Source organism: Hypomesus transpacificus, chromosome 23 (assembly GCF_021917145.1).
Source record: "Hypomesus transpacificus isolate Combined female chromosome 23, fHypTra1, whole genome shotgun sequence".
In the NCBI taxonomy this organism is placed as follows: domain Eukaryota; kingdom Metazoa; phylum Chordata; class Actinopteri; order Osmeriformes; family Osmeridae; genus Hypomesus; species Hypomesus transpacificus.
Window position 1 is genome coordinate 17,482,699 of NC_061082.1, and position 18,196 is coordinate 17,500,894.

Consider the following 18,196-nt stretch of genomic DNA (forward strand, 5'->3'; position numbering starts at 1 on the left):
CATCTGTTGGGAATTGATTGTTTATTTTTAAAAGTCTTTATTTAGAAACATGCTTCTCTAATGACACAATTGTTACATTTGTATTGAATAGCCTACATCAGTTGGGTGCCCAGATTTTGAATTCCACTCCACCATACCTAGAGTAGTACCTGGACTCTTCCTTCATTCATTCATTCATTCATTCATTCATTTATTCATTCATTCTCATTATTCCTTCAAGTAAAACTACTTTGCATGTTCAGTTATTGGTATGGTCTTCGAACTCGTGAGTAAGGTTAAGTTACAGTATTAATGTCGCTGCCTGCCTACAGAGGAAATGAAGGACGTTTGTAGAGGCGTTTAGTGCAGTTCAGTTCCAGGTGTGACAGCTAGAGGGAGCTGTCCTGTGCAGCCAGGACGTAGTGCTCCTTCCTCCAGGGCCGAAGCAGGTGACACAGCAGCACAGAGATCACCAGCAGGAAGACGACCACCAAGCCCACCGTCCCCACCAGCCACTGGGTCTCCGAGTCTGGGGGAGGAACAGAAGGGATAAGGGGAGGTGAGGATGTGCGTTGGCCTGCCAAATTGATCACTTTCTCTGTGTCTATCTCTCTCGTTCACACACACACGCCAATATTTGTGAGTGCATCTGTGTTTTATCAGATACAAATGTGGGAGTCATTGATGACGACCTGTGTCAGAGGCGCTCCGTGACCGAACCCACCGTCTAGTCTGATGAGGGCCTGGACCTCCTGCCCTCCCGCCTGGTTGTGAGTCACACACGCCAGGCTTCTCCTGGAGTCTGCCCCAGTCAGGCCCCAAACGACCAGCCTCACCTCCACATGACAACCCTCCGCCACTCTGGTGGTCCTGCCAACACACGGTAAAACTCATTCAGGGTCAGGGTCATGATGGTCTCGACCCAAAGCAACCAGAGAAGATTGTTTCTTTCAGATTGGTTATGGGCTATGGTTTGTAGCTAAGTAGGACAATGACACATATATACTTTTTGATACATTTCGGTATCCCAATATACTTAAACTGTTTTAATCCACAATGTACTCAAAGACATAAATAACTGTTGAATTTTTGTATCCCATGATTGAATTAGAGAGGTTGAAATGCAGTTTTAGATACCTTCTCTCACCCTGTAGAGCCCGCCCATTAAAGTAGGAATCCTCCAGTAATTGGCCATCCACCAACCATGTGACCACGGTGAAGTTTAATGATTGGCAATGCGTCAGAACCTTGCATAACATCTCCAGTTCTGCACCTGATAGTAATGGGTGAATATGCATAAGAAGGTTAGAACAATAAATAGATGTGTTGAAATACTCCTGTGATACAGCCTCGGGGTGGGCTGTGGACACTAATCATAGAAATCTAGGAATCTACTGTCATCAAAATGTTTCCAAAGTCAGGGGTACATGGAAATGATTCTCACCAGAACGGCCTTCAAACACGGCTCCGTGTAGAGGGAGCACGATCCTTGGGCTCTGTATCACTGTCGCTAAAACACAACAACACGGTAAATAAGAAAACACGACAACAAACCAACAAACATCCTGCTGGCATGGCCAGTTTACTTACGAGTTATCATCTATGCCTCACACAATTTCCCATCCATTCAATCCCATCACTTAAGGCTTGTACCCTCAACTGTTTCTGAGATTAAATCTGTATTTTAACATTCTGAGTTCCCAGTCTGAGTGTTTAAGAGACTTACTGTGGAGTGTGCTTTGGAAGGTCTTGCCAGTTGGGGGGGAGGTTGGGGTGGTGGCCAAGCGTGAGGTTGGAGTTGAGGCAGCACCTGAGGTTGGAGATGAGGCCAAGCCAGTGCTGGGCTGAGTGGTGTGGCTATGTGGGTCTATCTTAGGCACTGGGGAGAGAGACAGCCTTTTATGAGACCCAGCCTCACATGAGCTTAACGAACAAACGGTATAAACTTGAACCCCAGTGCTGCATGATTAATACACGTCTGAGGTAAACATACAGCCCTGGAAAAAAATTGAGAGACCACTGCACCCTTTTCTATCATAAAAACAAAAAGTTGTCCTTCTCAACTTTAAAAAAAAATGAGAGAAAATCGTGCAGTGGTCTCTCAGTTCTTCCCAGAGCTATATATCATTTTGAAAGAAAACATGTCATGTTAAGAACCCGATGGGAGCTAAAAGCAGAGCTACTTGTAACCGTTAAATGTTGAGTGAACTATGCAGCATGGTTGATGGCTGATGATGAATGTGGAGCAAAAAACAATTACACAGCAGCTTACTTTCTACGTGGAGCTTCGTAATTCTGCTCACTGTGTACTGGTGGTTGTTGGCATGCACTTGCAGAACACACGTATAGAAACCCTCGTCTGATCTGCTCACGTCAGTGATGACCATCTTGTTCCATCTCTCCCTGTAGTAGCGACCACTGCCCATAGGGAGCGCTGTGGGTCTGGAGTCCTGGAGTAGGAAAGCAATGGAACATAAACCAGCTGAATAATGCTAATTTTCTGTGGTGTACTAAAAACACACACACAGATACAAACACATAAACAGACATGGCCACACAATAACACACAAACACACCCACACACTCATATACGCACACACGCAAACACTTACACACACTTACACACACACACGCACACGCACGCACACGCACAAACACAGCAAGGCAAAGGGCACGCTACTATTCTCCTCATGTCCTACCTTGAACCACTGTATCTCCTGTGTCCTGTTGAAGGCTGAGATGTGTGGACAGGTGAGTTCAACATCTTTTCCTGCTTGGTCAAATATAGGGTAGTGCATTTTGTCTATGCCACTCAGCATGTTCTCATACACGCGCAGAATGATGTTGCCTGTCACGCAGACAGAGTCCTTTCTGTAGATTGGAGACAGATACAGAAAAATGTAGGCAAGCCATGTCAGAGACATGGTCATCACATTTCAGTTTTGTTCAAATAACCATGCCCAGCCAAGCTTAGCACCATGAGAAGGTAACTGTATCTCAGCGCGGGTATTGTGTAGGTTAACCACCTGTAGATGCAAGTGTACTCTCCAGAGTCTGACAGCCGAGCTGGGAGGAGCCACAAGTTCTGTTCTCGCTGCAGAACCCTTTTTTCCTCCGCCTCCTCTTCCTCCTCCGGGCCAGTCGCTCCGTTGCCTTTGACGATGAGGAAGCTGTAGCCACCTGAGGTGGTGAGGTGGTTCCGTTTGGTGAGGTACCCGACCAGCCCGGGGAAGCCCAGAACCACAGCCTCACCCTGGACACGGAATTGGTCCAGCTCCTCAGACACGCTCACACAGCTGTCTGGGGGACGGACAGAGCTTCAGAATCAATAGGAGCAAATCACATTCATTCATACAGACCGGATACATCAAACTGGAACCAGGGGCGAATCTAGGTTCCCACTTTTGGGGGGGGGGGGGGGGGGGGGGGGGGGGGGGGGGGGGGTAAGCCCCTAGATAAAACCTATTATTTTTCCTGTGACCCAGCAAAACTAGGGGGGTCTGGGGGCATGTTCCCCCAGAAGATATTTTAGAAAATATCCTTTTGAATAGTGTCTAAATGTGTAAATTAACACATTTAGATTTAAAATATGAAAGAAATAACATTAAAACTTTTTTTTTTTTTATAAAAATAAAATTGGGAGGAGGGGGGGCTAGTGAAACTTTTAGGGCTAGATACGCCCATGACTGGAACTAATCCAGTCCTGTTTTACTGTGATATCAGTGAAAACTAGAATTAAGTAACGTGAGAGCAGAGAGAAACACAGACATCAGTCACCTATTAGATACGGAGGTTCACGCTCATGTGCTGTAGTTTGTTGACACCATCCAATTCATTGACTGTATGTCTGCTACTAACCTTGCAACCATGCTGCTCTTTGTATTTATTTGATTGTCCAATTGAAAGGATATCCTGGGCTTTCTAATGATGTCACAAATGTGAACAGCCATGCAGGCCTGGACTGGAAATCTGGCATACCGGGCAAATTCCCGGTGGGCCAACTCACTTGGGGCCGATAAGATATATATATATCTATACCTTTTATTTTTTATAATCTTCAAATTGGCCAACGACAGGCCCATAAAGCAGGCACCGGGGCCCATTGGTTCATTTTCCATACTGACACTGGGCTGGCCCAATTACATCTCTTAACTCTTTTGGTGTACGGGTGGGTGGTGTCCGACCGATTGTGGTGGGCCGGTCCGAGCAAAAATGCCAGGGCCATTTTTTTGTCCCAGTCCAGCCCTGCAGCCATGTAATTCTAGTTAGTTCTTTAAGTCACAGACGCATAACTGTAACAAATATGGAAACAATATTGTGACATTTCTGTTAAATTAAAATGTTTGTTAGCGAAACACTCATGTTATGTCCAAGTTACAAAACTTTTAATGTTAAAAGCTTTTTATGTTAAAAGCCTTTTGCAGGTCTCAAGAGGAAAGTCTAGGACTAGTCTTGACTCATTATCAAAAGCAGAGCAACGGAAAATCAAAACTTTTATAACAGTACACACAAACACACACAGGGATGCACAAACACTCACTTACCTTTCAGAAGCGGAGAAGGAAATCCATCGACTGGATCAGAGATGAGAAGAGCTAACAGCCATACCACCGTGGCTATGGAACACTGCATGAACAGATTCATAGTTTATAATGATGCACCTACAACTCGTAAACTGAGACACACATACACATACATAAAACTAACATGTCACCATAGCACATGTGTTCTATCTCACCATATTGTCCTAGGTACTGTGTATGATCAGTTTACTGGGGGTGGACCTATATAGATTGTAGTAAAATGACCAGAGTGACGTGGTCGCAACGCATTAAAACACACCCAGAAACCCTTCCAGACTCAATCACACCCCGAGGAGTCACCAGGGTAGGACTGGGTAAAAGGGAATAAGGGTAATTCCCTTTGTTTGAGATGACACCATTTCATGATGTCACAGCCTCACTTCAAAAGCAATTTGAATGGTGTCTTGTCACAAGCATCACAATAGCCGAAATATGGTGAGATAGTGTCAGACTCAAATTTTACAGTGAATTATGAGATCACTTATTACACTTGTATGTTTACGTTACAGAGCGGGATTGTTTTTGTGTTCTGGTGTGCAAGCGGTGGTGTGCAAGCGCAGAGCATCTGTCAGTGTTCGTGCAAGAGCCACAAGATCGGGTCGGGTGACTTAAACTGGAAAGACACTTTTTTTCATTTTCAGTTCTGTTTTGGTTTCCTGTGTTGTCATTCCAAGTCAGCTGACCTCTTATGTGTACATGTTCCATGTACTCTCTCCTCTCACTCTCTCCTCTCCACTCTCATGTAAGATGAAACATGGTGAGACATTGTTTCCGTGTATCACCAAATATAATCCAATAAGGTAACGGGAACAAGAGGAAAGCCCAATCTCACTAACCCTCAGTATGACAGTGTTATACGAAGTATGACACAGTGGAATGGGAAGTATGACACTGTTACGTGAAGAGGATTTCATTACTATTTCTGGCATTCCATTAGAAGGCATGATGAGTGCTGAGCATGGTCAATTAAAGTACATTTGGATAATAACGTCTGAAAAATAAAATACATGTACATGATCACAGCTATGAGTTAAAGCATTTTCTTTGAAAGTCTACTCTGGGACGACTACATGCTGTTTGAAATACTTCAAATCATCATATATACAATGCTGTAACATAACTGTTGTAATAGTTGTACATTAAAATAAACCTTGTTGTCCATCAGTAGAGTCAGAGTGGTGGTGGTCGGAAGTTGAATTACTTTGTTGAAAAGCTTTTCCGAAATCTGACCTCCCACAAAAATATTTTTGTTTACATTATGCTTTGCGGATTAATTTATACATTTTTGAAAAATAAAGAATCCTGACACTTACCCAAATGTCCATGGTGATAACAAGAAGAAAGTCACTTGGGGCAGAGAGACAGACGGAACTTCTGGATGTGAGGCAGTGAGGAGGCAGAGACAGCAGGAGGCTCTGGACGTGAGGCAGTGAGGAGGCAGAGGAGGCTCTGGATGTGAGGCAGTGAGGAGGCAGAGACAGCAGGAGGCTCTGGACGTAAGGCAGTGAGAAGGCAGAGGAGGCTCTGGACTTGAGGCAGTGAGGAGGCAGAGACTGCAGGAGCTTCTGGACGTGAGGCAGTGAGGAGGCAGAGACAGCAGGAGGTTCTGGACGTGAGGCAGCTAGGAGGCAGAGACAGCAGGAGGTTCTGGACGTGAGGCAGTGAGGAGGCAGAGACAGCAGGAGGTTCTGGACTTGAGGCAGTGAGGAGGCAGAGACAGACACTGAGTAGATCCGTCGAGCTTTCGTCTTTATCTCTCAATGACCACAGGAGGGAACTCAACACTGTTTATAAACTTTCCCAGCAGACCAGGAAACTTCTGCTGTTTCTCAATGAAATGTACTGATCCTTCCAACGTGAACCCACACACACGCACACACATGCAACACTCCTATGTCGACAGGATAGGATCATAAGCTGAGTATGAGTTAGTAAGGTCTAGATGTTGCAGTAAAGGTAACAGAACGCTGCAGGGTCTATCCTCTCCCCTTTAGCATCTGGTCTTTCAACACAAGAAAAACATCCATATGTTGACTTAAACTTTGGCACATTAGCATGCCCATACGCACACTCACATAGAGGAAGTAAACGGGACCTGAGCGTTTCCAGGGGACACTGACCTGTAAATTCAAACATGTGACGATTATACCTGAACATCAACACATTGAGCAGTTGTGCTTTTAAAGCTTTCGTCAATATCGGAAATCCCCTCAGCTGCGGGGTATACGTAGAGTGATGAGTTTTTGTGTGTTCACGTTCCTGTGTGCGGAACCTGCACACACGTACCCCAGATGACTAAACTAGGAAGGTTTGTGTCACCTGTCCATCCAATCCCATAATCCTCTGCAAGTGAGGGATGAGTCCAGCGTGCTTCTGGTCTGATTCACCATCTGTCTCATTGTTTACACAACCATGGATGTGTTCGTATCCATTGATGTATCTTGCAAGAACACACTAGATATATAAGCCCTTTACTAAGCCCATCTTTAGTCCAGCCTCTAGGCTAGTCACTCCAAGTCACTGTTTGGGCACATTTTCAAACACGAGTTGATGTTATATTCATCCAGAGGACTTATGTTATGGCGTGCAGGGAGGTAAGCCCATGTGAAAAATAAGAAATGTTAAAAAATGACCTCCAGGTGTGGAGCTCCAAATTTAGATAGAATATTAATGAGGAATAGCTGAGTGAGATTTTCAGCCAGTACTGTATGGTCAGATCGGAAGTGTCCGTGTCACAACTGATGACAAGGGAATATCCCTTGGTTTGGAATTAGCCGTTTCCAAGAGATACGAAGGCTGACACCCACAGGCTGCGGCTGAGATGGGACAGAACTCGACAGCAGGCGGGTCTATCTGGGCCGTGACCAGAAATGGTCAGAGCGACAGACAGAACTCGAGCACAAAATCCACCTGAAACAAAAATCCAGCTCTAGAATTTGTTCTCTAGCTGTTGTTATTACCGTTGTTTTATAAACGATCCCAACATTGATACATTGTGTTAATAATACGACAATCTCTCCTCGAGCTTGGACCCTATGCCTATAACGACTAACAGACCACAGAGATGAGAAGGTCCATCTGTCCTGGTTAGAGCAAAGAACCAGGTGTCTGCATCCCCAAACAAAACATGAATGCAGGGTTTTCCCTGCATAGAGAACATTTGGGCGCGCGCCGTTTTCCCGAGCGCAATTGCCCGAAGGCAATAGTAATCCAGTTGATATGCGTGTCTTCTTGTCTGATCAATACGCAACTGTGAAGTGTGCGAATGTACAGAGCGGCCAGTAAACTGTCGTTCCGCTGCGAGGGCCAGGACGACGTGCACGAATACATACAAATCCAAATGAACTTTCCACTCAAAATGCTGACAAAGTTTGATTAACGATTTCCAACGCATCCTTCATTGGTATTCCTAACCTGGCATGATAATATATACTGTAGCCACAAATAAAATAAAAGGAAATTGCAAAATGCCTGAGAATGCATTGATTAGAAAATACATATAAAGTTCTATGTGCTCGCTATAACTTCTATTGGAGCTGTCATCGCAAGTCCCCATAGGCTGTGTGTGCCAGGGTTGATGAGGGGAGGCTGTGTACAAGGCCTGCTTGACCAAGTAGGCTTCCAAGAACATTTAGATTAGGGTGTTAGACACATCTACACCAAGGGAACTGCAAAACTTAGAACATAAGACAGAAAGACAGACATGCATGGTGTAAAATTCCTCACCAGCAAGTGAGTCACCAGACAGCGGACTTGGCTGATTGACAACTCAGAAGCACAGTCATCAGTTTTGCCGTCAACATCTGAGACTTTGAGGAACTCTGACACTCTTCCATAAAGTTGATCAAGAAGGCTTCATTTGTATGCAGATTTTGACTGTGTGGCGTGGCGTGTGCTTTTGTGTGCTCAGGTGAATCCAAGCTGGCACGGCGCTGATATGGGACTATACCACTAAGTGGGCCGTGTGGAAGGCAATGCTATTGTAACAGACGTGGTCTTGCAAGTTCTGTCAAAGGCACTGTCCGCTCCGACCATGAGTCGAACTTACCACCTCTGACTTCCCAAGCGCCACCACTACCAACGAAAAGCTAGCAATTCGTTGACGCGGGTGGCCTGTTACATACTTGAGGAGTGAGTTTCACCACACACCGGATACATTATGATCAATAACTCTGTACCACAGTCTACGCATCCTTCCGTCTCTCTATGCATCTGTGGCAGCTTCCTCTCTCTGGGTGCAGAACAGCGATGACGGAGAACCCTTTGAAAGGAAACACCACAAGAGTGTTGCAAGAGAAGAGACACAGCGGGGAGGTTTAAATTACTTTAGAGTTTATTCAAAGAAAAAAGACCTTCAGGAAAATGCAGGACCTCCTGTCATACACATAGCGACTTCCTGTCATACACATAGGGACTTCCTGTCATACACGGAGAGGACGTGTGCTAGAGTAGCAGAAACACTGGAGAGATAACACCTGCAATCAACGCTGTAGGTAACAGCCTCACAATGCCGCCACGACACTGTGGCAACACTCTTAAGTCATCGGAATTGTGTATTCTTAATCCTTGTGAGTTTGTTATTTGAATGAAACTAGGATGTTTTATACAAAACAGGCAAACAAAAACAAAATGCAGGAAAAAAATTTGAACAAAAAGTAGCTTTTTGAGTAAAACATAAATATCATGATACACATTAGTGTATCAAAACATTGACTCTGTAAACATAACATCCACATAAGGTGATCATTAGATTAAAACCACTGCAGTCGCTTAATTACAAGTAAGTAATCTTCCAGAAACAACTGAAAACTATCGTTAAGCTTCTCAACTAAGTCTAAAACTTAAGAATACACAAAGCTTCAAGTGAGATCTTAAAAATGTATTTTGATGTAGTGGTTTCTAATCATGTTTACACTTTAAATAATGTTGCCATCTTGTCACATCTTCAACTTTCTGTCAACAAGCAACTGCTTTTTTGACGGTTTTGTCAGTTAATAAGAATATCAATAGCCACAATTTGTGAATAAAGTTATATATTCCACGCCTAAAGGTCTTGATGCAATGACAATGACAGAGTGGATTATCTCTGGAGACTAGCACAACGAGCTCAGACAGAACAGCATAGGGTCCACCACTCTGACTGCTTAGCCATTGATAACAAAAACTAAAAGTTGACAAACAGCTTTACATACTCTATACACTGACTCCTATGCTTCTAGAAACACCCATTTCCGGTCAGTGAAGGTCCACCACTGGGTTCAGATGATGTCTCATCACTTACCAGCCCCTCCCCCTAAAAGGGACATTGGTATAACCCATCACCATGGAAACACAGTCACAGTGCTTCCTGGGAAATGTAGGAAAAACTCCATGTCAGGAAAAGAGTCAGTTGGCGTACTGTAGACAGGGTCAGGAATACGGAGGGGTGCTGGGACAGTTTTGTTAATAGTCTTAACATATACAGACTACCACACGGTGAACAAAACAGCTCCTGCCCATAAAAGTGGGTCTTTCTACGCCAGAGCACTGTGACGATACCACAGGCCCAGCGGTCCTCAGCGAACTCAGCATCTATCATTTCGATTGTTAAAACCTTCCATTTACGCACTGTACTGCAGAAGGAGTAGAAGGAGCTCATATACTGGTTATTAAACCTTAACCTTGTGTTAAACTAGGTCTAAGGTTAGGCCAGGTCTAGGCCCGGGTCCTGTGAAGAGCTTCATAGGCTGCTGTGAGAAGTCCTCACAGAACCGCAGGCTTAGAAAAGTGTCAAAGCTGCTTCCCACTCTGGTGAACGCTCCCAAAGTACAGTTTACATTGGGAGAGCCGCAAGGGTAGAATCTTTTTATAAACAACAAAAAAAGAAGAAGAATTTTCCAAATACTTGAAATTGAACATCAAAATAGATCACCCGTGACAAGGAACCAAGTAACAAAAATGCGTCATGCCTTAGACCACCAAACAATTTATGTCATTCTACATTCCTGACACTTAGTGCGTTGCATTCATTAAAACGTACAATGAAAAGAAATCGTTAAAATCTCAACCAAAAAACAAACATCACCACCTATCTGTTGAACTACTGAATGTTGCTGACCATGTGTTACCTTCCCGCTACAAACAACGACATCCACATCTTCGACTCTCCTGCCTGTAGGTCTATGTACATCCACATCCACACACACCATCCCCTCCCTGTCTCCTCCGACACGTTTACTTATATCCATCTATTCACAGCTGTGCTAACGCCTCGGGCCAGAGCTCCGCTGATGGGGTCCAGCTTGGCTGAGGTGTCATGTCTGACAAATGGACTGACAAACATGACCACTGTCACTACCAATGAGATTGAATGAACTTTTTATTATACATAGACACCATTGTTTGGATGAAACCCAACTTGCCCTCCTTTTCTCCTCAAAAACATCAGTTTCAGTGGGCTGGGCGTAAAAGCAAGCAAACTGTGACTACTTTATGTGTATGCGTAATTTTTCAAAACAAGGTAAAATACATGTTTAACTCCACATAGTTACACTTATCATAGGGAATAATAATTCAAAAAATACTATTCTGAAGTCCATCTGGTTAAAAAGCTGTCCTCTTGATTCCACTTGTCCTAATCTCATTTACACACTCCTCCGTTGGGTCCCCTCGTATACTACCGAACTTACGGTAACGCTACCTAGACTCCTCCTACCCGCCATCGTCATGACAGCGCCAAGCCTAGCCATTGCTTCCCTTGCTTCCGCCGCCTCCTTCCTGACTGACAGCCTCAAACTCAGCCTGCCGTCAGCAGCGATTGGACCAAACAGAATAAAACATTTACATACTGTAGCATTAACACTGTAGGCCCCGCCCCTTGTCCCTCCCCGGAAGGTGAAGTGGGCGTGGCAGGGGGCGGGCCTCCTGAAAGATGCAGAGATACAGAGAGCAGTAGCAGGGAGAAGAGCTGCAGCCCCGACACAGGGGTGAGGAGCAAAGGACAACGCAAAGGGTCACGATGCAGTCACTATGGCAATGACCCCAAAGAACCTGTTGTGCCCACGATCCCATAAGCACCAAAACATCATATTAATAACGGGGGGAAACCACACCCCTTTTTTCACATTTCTCTCTCTCTCTCTCTCTCTCTCTCTCTCTCTCTCTCTCTCTCTCTCTTTCTCTTTCTCAGATTTTTTTGTACAATTCTCATATCCGGTTTCAAGCCAGCAGGAGGCTGGTAGGGTGAAGTCAGAGGTGGTTGGCTGTTGTCCGTTGGCTGAAAGTTAAAAAGGCGGTGTGGGTGGCTCCAGTGTGGTGAGGGGGCGTGGCCTTTACCAGCTGAGCAGGTTGGTGCGCCCCAGGGTCATAAAGTACACCTGGCTCGATCCCCCAGACCGCACAGAGGCAAAGAACACCTGAGGGGAGGGACACACACACATATAAACACATGCATACACACACAAACACAGACAAACACACACACAAGCACACACACAGACACAATGATTTAATAAACAGATTAAGTATAGACTTAGCAAAATTGCAATCTAAAGCAGGTATGAATAATGGTAATATAAATACATTTACAAATAGAGAAAGAGGAAATTGTGTATTTTAGAGGCTTGACTGCGACCATCAGTGCATCAGGGGGCGGTCAGGCCTGGCAGAAGTATCAGGATGTTTTAGTCAGAGGGAAAGCCCTTCAACATAAGACCATCAACTGACCATGCACAACCTCAACAAGCCTGGACATGCAGGGGTTTCATAACCACTCCAGGTAAATTGCTTCCTGTCAAAAAGCATGTGTCCCAGTGTGTGTGTGTTGTGTCTGAAGAAGTCGCACCTTGTCGTTCCTCTCACACAGGAACTTGAGTCTCTGGGCCCTCTTATGCATGAACACCCCGTCCAGGTGACCTGTCTCCACAGAGCGGATCTCTATGGCCTTCTCGCCCCAGCCCATGATCTGGTTAGAGCGAATGTAGGCTGGAGAGGGATGAAGGAGGGAGAGAGAGAGGGATAGAGGAGAGAGAGAGGGATAGAGGAGAGAGAGAGGGATAGAGGAGAGAGAGAGGGAGAGGGATAGAGGAGAGAGAGAGGGATAGAGGAGAGAGAGGGAGAGAGGAAAGAGAGGGTGAGAGGAAAGAGAGATAGAGGAGAGAGAGATAGAGAGAGAGATAGAGGGGAGAGAGGGATAGAGGTTAGAGAGAGAAAGAGAGGGATAAAGGAGAGAGAGGGATAGAGGTTAGAGAGAGGGATAGAGGAGAGAGAGAGAGGGATAGAGGAGAGAGAGAGAGGAGAGAGAGGGAGAGGAGAGAGAGGAGAGAGGGATAGAGGGATAGAGGAGAGAGAGAGAGAGAGGAGAGAGGGATAGAGGAGAGAGAGGGATAGAGGTTGGAGAGAGAGAGGGATAGAGGAGAGAGAGGAGAGAGAGGGATAGAGGAGAGAGAGAGAGAGGGATAGAGGAGAGAGAGGGAGAGAGGAGAGAGAGATAGAGAGAGGGATAGAGGTTAGAGAGATAGAGAGAGGGATAGAGGTTAGAGAGATAGAGAGAGGGATAGAGGTTAGAGAGAGAGAGAGAGAGAGAGAGAGAGAGAGAGGGATAGAGGAGAGAGAGAGAGATAGATAGAGAGAGGGATAGAGGAGAGAGAGAGTATAAGTTGGTGGGAGGGAAGGAAGGAAGAGAGAAGCAGGTGATTAAGTAATGCACTTAGTATAGGTGTTTGCATGCGTGAGTGTGTTTGTGTGTGTGTGGAGGGGGTGAGTGTGTGTGCTCTACGTGTTCGCCTAAGTGTGTGTGTGTGCATGTGCGTGTGTGTGTGTAGGATTGTCTGTATGCATGCATGTGCGCGTGTGTGAGATCCCGAGCCAGTGTTCGTCTAAGTGTGTGTGTATGCATGCGCGTGCGTGTAGGAGTGTCTGTGTGCATGCATGCGCGTGTGTGTGTGTGTGAGACATCCCGAGCCAGCCTTACCCACGGAGGTGGGCATCTCGCCCCACTGCAGCACCACGTCCTTGGTGATGCGGCCGTACGTGTTGACGTAGACGCCCTCGTCCTCGTAGCACACCAGCAGCTCGATGCCGTCTGTGTTGGGCAGGATGATGATAGCGTGGGACTGGATGCTGTTCTGGATCTGAGGAGGGGGAGAACCCGGTGTCAGGGGAACTGGAGCTGACGGCAAGGGGCCGCAGGGCGAGATGTGGGGCGTGCAGGATGGTACGGTATGGGTGGAATGTGTGGCTGGGTAGGATAGGGTGGAACTGTAGGGTGATATGTGTGGCCAGCTAGGGTTAGAGTAGGGTGAGGTTGAGGGTTACGGTAGGATAGGATAAGGTAGGGAAGGTAAGGTAAAGTCGATAAGGATAGGGTAGGGTTAGGGCTAGGTTAAGGTAGGTAAGGTAGGCCAGTTGCATCAGTGTAACATACATGTGTGGGCAGGTAGATGTCATAGACGGCTCCAGAGTCCACGTCCACAGCATGGAAGCCCGAGACCGAGCCATAGATGACCTTCAACCTCTGACCTTCCTCCACCGTCAAGTCCACCAGCAGGGGCTTGTGCACCAGGTCACCGAACGACTGCAGGGGGCAAAGGTCAGAGGTGATTTGAAATCCACTTGGACGTACGGTAAACTTAAAACACACTTTGAGACATGCTGTGGTATTACACCTTTTTTACGTGTGTGAAAGGACAATTTAACTATATCCTTATTGTACCCTGGGGGAATATAAGGGGGAATGTCCCTGTACTTACTGTAAGTCCTTCTGGATGAGAGCGTCTGCTAAATGACTAAATGACCATTTTTTTTAATGTATCCTAGTATAACCTACTATGTACAAGTGCACTATTTGTATGTCGCTTTTGATAAAACCTCAATTCACCGATATGTGAATACAATGTAAAATGTACAAATGTCAAGGTTCAGAGTCATAATGTGAGGGTTGAACACAGTGTAGGAGTCATTGGGGAAGCATTAGTGAGTTGACTCATCGTACGAGTTTCAATCCAGCACCTAAGGGCTGGAGCACAGCAGCGCTAACACAGGGAGTCAGATGGCTGAGCGGTGAGGGAGTCGGGCTAGTAATCAGAAGGTTGCCGGATCGATTTCCCGCCGTGCCAAATGACGTTGTGTCCTTGGGCAAGGCACTTCACTCTACTTGCCTCGGGGGGAATGTCCCTGTACTTACTGTAAGTCGCTCTGGATAAGAGCGTCTGCTTAATGACTAAATGTAAAATGTAACACCTCATCTACACACTGAACTCATTAAGCAAAAAGTCACGTCGTGTAGCATCATTATGTAACGTCCAATCATGCACTAAGTCGGACTCACCTTGAAGGCCATGAACTTGTGGTACGGTTTGGGAGCCCAGGCATAGACCTCCACAGAGTTCTTCAGAGCCAGGACCAAGAACTTGATCCTTTCATATTTCACTGGGAAACACAATCAGAGTCTTGTGAGGACGGCGTCAACGTAGAACAGCCTATCAGACACACCTTTGATAAAAGCAGCGAGTTCATGTTTATAATGCTGCATGCTCCCAGTCTAACGTCAACCACAGTACAATTTAAAACGCCATATCTCATACAGCAGGAAGTAGAATTAGAAGTAGAATTTAAACTCAGATGTGGAACATTCCTCCCAGATTTTTACTGGACAGAAATCGCTCTGTTAGAACACCACTCAAAGTAGATTCCAGCAAAGTTTGGAAATTATCACCCATGAAAAGTGAGGTGAGGACTATCCCCAATTCACCACCATTTACCGGTTAAGCATTGGGCAGGAAGTAGATTTCCTGTCAGACGGTTTTGACTGGTTGGGGGATATTCCAACAGGACGTGAGGGACTTAAACCTGAGGCATTACAGTAACCAAGGTGACCGAGCGTGAGAGAGTGAACTTCAGGATGTTGCTGAAGTTTTCATTACCAAATGTAGGGCATTTCTGTTGCTCCCACATTGTTTCTATTGGGAGCTTGACTTCCACATTCTGCATTTGTCAGTGTTTCTAATTTTACTCTGTCACATATTTCATGAATCCTGTGTCAGCGTGTGTTGGATATTCCATTTCCCGCCAAACTCTATGGCCTCAAACCTGGGAGACACTTTCTCGATGGAGAGAGAGGAACGTACCAACGTTGTAGTGCACACACCCCTCCAGGTCCCCCACGGTGGTCCAGCCCTGCTTCTTCTCCACCTCCGGGTCGTTGTGGAGGATCTTGTTCCTCAGCCAGGACAGGTAGTACACGCGCAGCTTGTTCTTCTTGCCTGGAGGAAGGTCAGCAGGGTGAACATGTTGTGGCGCTGTCCAAGCGCAGCCCTGAAGCATGTCTCACTTACTATAGTATTTTGCAACAGGAGGAAGTTTGGTTTGTCAATCATGGAGGGGTCATCACAGAGAAACCATGACTGTGTAAACACAGTCATTACATTGTGTATCACTAACAAGCAGTTCTGGGGTTTCTTAACATATGGCACTGTTACATCAACACCCTGATCCAGAATTGAGATGGACTATGATGTCATAAATTGTCACCTCAATCTTGGTAATAATACCAAGGAAAGAAGAAACTATGAAATTCTACAGAGAGACACGTTATCTAACACTAGTACCAAAGCTAACGTCTGTTAATATGCTGATAAATACATGGACCTTGGAGCCTTTTACAACTAGTTGCAACATAGTGGAAGTTTAGGCTTCTGAATGTAGGTCATATTAACGGACAGACGTCCTGTCTGTTTTGGCACGTGATTACATTGTATTAATATATGCACCTTAAGGTTAAAAAGAGTGCAGAAAAGGCTCTGTAAAATGATACTTGGTCAAAAGTATCTAGGGCCCTCAGATGCTCTTTGTCTCCTTGGACTGTGCACTCTAGCAGAGAGAAGAATTCAACCGAGTCTTGAGTTTGCCAGAAAGCTATTCACGTCTAGTCTCAGAGACTGGCTACCCCCTTAAGAGAAAGCTTACAGGTTGCCAGAAAAGGAACTCAAAATAAAGGAAGTCGAACAGCGATATCGGAGATCACCCGTTCCCTAAATGCAGACTTCTGAATGATTGTGGATTTTAGAAATTACCTTTGTAATGTTTTTTTTTTATGTTTACATTAGTAATTTGTATATCATAACACTTTTTAAGATCTTTTAAAATTGTGGTTATTTTTAATTGTGGGTTCATTAGTATTGATGTTTTTATTGTAACAGCAAACAGTGTTCTTCATTGACAAATATCTTTAAAAACGTGTAATAATGCTGAAAAGTCAATAAACATTAATATGTATGCATCATATATATATATAATTATTGTCTATATCACCTACTTTTGATATCAAAGTGTTATTTTAGCTCGACAGTGGACCTTTGGTGGATCACAGGAGTATTCTACCATTCTAATGCTTTCTGGTTCTCCACTGATCTTAGATCACGTTTCAACATTCTAAGTCAGTCTCACCGTGCTTCCATCATGGAAAGCTTTGCTGTGTGCAACCATGTTGTTTTACACACACATGACGTTCCTGGCCTCTGAACCGAGGCTTGCCCAACTTCCTCTGCGTTCAAATGACGGTTGTGAAATCTGTGACAGCACTGAGTGATGCTGGCCATCGTGGTGGGGAGGGGGTCCGAGGGGGGTGAAGGCAGGCAGGAAGGTGTGTGTGTTGTGTGGGTGTGACGATGTGTGTGTGTCGTGTGGGTTTGAGCATGTGTGTTTGTGAGCATGTTTGTGTGAGCATGTATTTCCCAACAGATGTGTGTCTGCACGCATATGTGTGGGTGAAAATGTGTGTGTGCCTGTTCCCACTGGTGTGTATGTGTGTTTGAATGTGTACCGACAGATGCATGTGTGTGTACTTGTGAGCATGTATGTATTCGTGTGTACGGACAGGTGTGTGTACGTTCCTGCAGGTGTGTGTGTGTGCGGGCAGGAGTGTGTACGTTGCTGCAGGTGTGTGTGTACCAACAGATGTCAGTGTGTTCCAGGAGGTGTGTGTGTTCACACAGGTGTGTGTGGGTTCCAGCAGGTGTGTGCAGGTGTGTGTGTGTGTTCCTGCAGGTGTGTGCACAGGTGTGTGTGGGTTCCAGCAGGTGTGCACAGGTGTGTGTGGGTTCCAGCAGGTGTGTGCAGGTGTGTGTGGGTTCCTGCAGGTGTGTGCAGGTGTGTGTGGGTTCCTGCAGGTGTGTGCAGGTGTGTGTGGGTTCCTGCAGGTGTGTGCAGGTGTGTGTGGGTTCCGGCAGGTGTGTGCGTACCTGAGATGGTGACCAGGACGTTCAGGCCCTCCAGGACGTCCATCTGCTGGAAGCGTCGTCGACTGATGAGAGGGTAGACCTTCCCCTGACCACTACGGTCCAGCAGCATCAGACCGCTCTCCGTCCCCACCAGCAGGTTCACTCCTGGGGGGGACACAGTCACGGTCACCCCACGGTCACGCCGACATTCAGAGAGAGCCAGATCGGCAACACACACTGGAGCTTCGTGAGACCATGCGGACGATGGCTGCCTGCAACAGCATCTCAAGCACTGTGTTGTTCTCTATTCATAACATTGTCATCTTCATCTGTTCATGGTTTATTTTCTACCTCTCTTTGAATTTTCTGTCTCTATATTCGAGTAAGGCACGACACCAGATTTTACAGTCCCTCACTGCCACACAGTGGCCACAAGTG

At 45.7% G+C, this 18,196-nt stretch overlaps 2 protein-coding genes across 9 annotated transcripts in view; both read right to left on the reverse strand.

Annotated features, from left to right (window-relative positions):
• Positions 1 to 13: 13 nt before the first annotated feature.
• Positions 14 to 8,596, reverse strand: LOC124484996 (interleukin-1 receptor type 2). 2 transcript variants are annotated; one of them, XM_047046193.1, is made up of 10 exons: positions 5,876 to 8,596; positions 4,524 to 4,605; positions 3,006 to 3,279; positions 2,679 to 2,850; positions 2,252 to 2,429; positions 1,706 to 1,858; positions 1,424 to 1,489; positions 1,117 to 1,252; positions 704 to 849; positions 14 to 508 (listed from the first exon to the last, which is right to left on the reverse strand). In XM_047046193.1, exons 1-10 carry the CDS (start codon positions 5,885 to 5,887, stop codon positions 369 to 371), a joined length of 1,359 nt encoding a protein of 452 aa, XP_046902149.1. In that variant the 5' UTR covers positions 5,888 to 8,596; the 3' UTR covers positions 14 to 368. The 2 variants fall into 2 exon arrangements, with proteins under 2 accessions (XP_046902149.1, XP_046902147.1); XM_047046191.1 differs by lacking the exon at positions 5,876 to 8,596 and having other exon boundaries at positions 4,524 to 5,861.
• Positions 8,597 to 8,873: 277 nt separating this feature from the next.
• LOC124485977 (mitogen-activated protein kinase kinase kinase kinase 4-like) overlaps positions 8,874 to 18,196 on the reverse strand; it is a 34,215-nt gene continuing 24,892 nt past the window's right edge. For all 7 annotated transcript variants that reach the window (XM_047047915.1, XM_047047914.1, XM_047047912.1 and 4 more), the window contains 7 exons: positions 17,780 to 17,923; positions 15,668 to 15,802; positions 14,869 to 14,969; positions 13,966 to 14,115; positions 13,513 to 13,672; positions 12,385 to 12,524; positions 8,874 to 11,956 (listed from right to left, as the gene is read on the reverse strand). In XM_047047915.1, the coding sequence (XP_046903871.1) occupies positions 11,873 to 11,956; positions 12,385 to 12,524; positions 13,513 to 13,672; positions 13,966 to 14,115; positions 14,869 to 14,969; positions 15,668 to 15,802; positions 17,780 to 17,923 (914 nt within the window). In that variant the 3' untranslated portion in view covers positions 8,874 to 11,872. The remainder of the gene's footprint in view (positions 11,957 to 12,384; positions 12,525 to 13,512; positions 13,673 to 13,965; positions 14,116 to 14,868; positions 14,970 to 15,667; positions 15,803 to 17,779; positions 17,924 to 18,196) is intronic.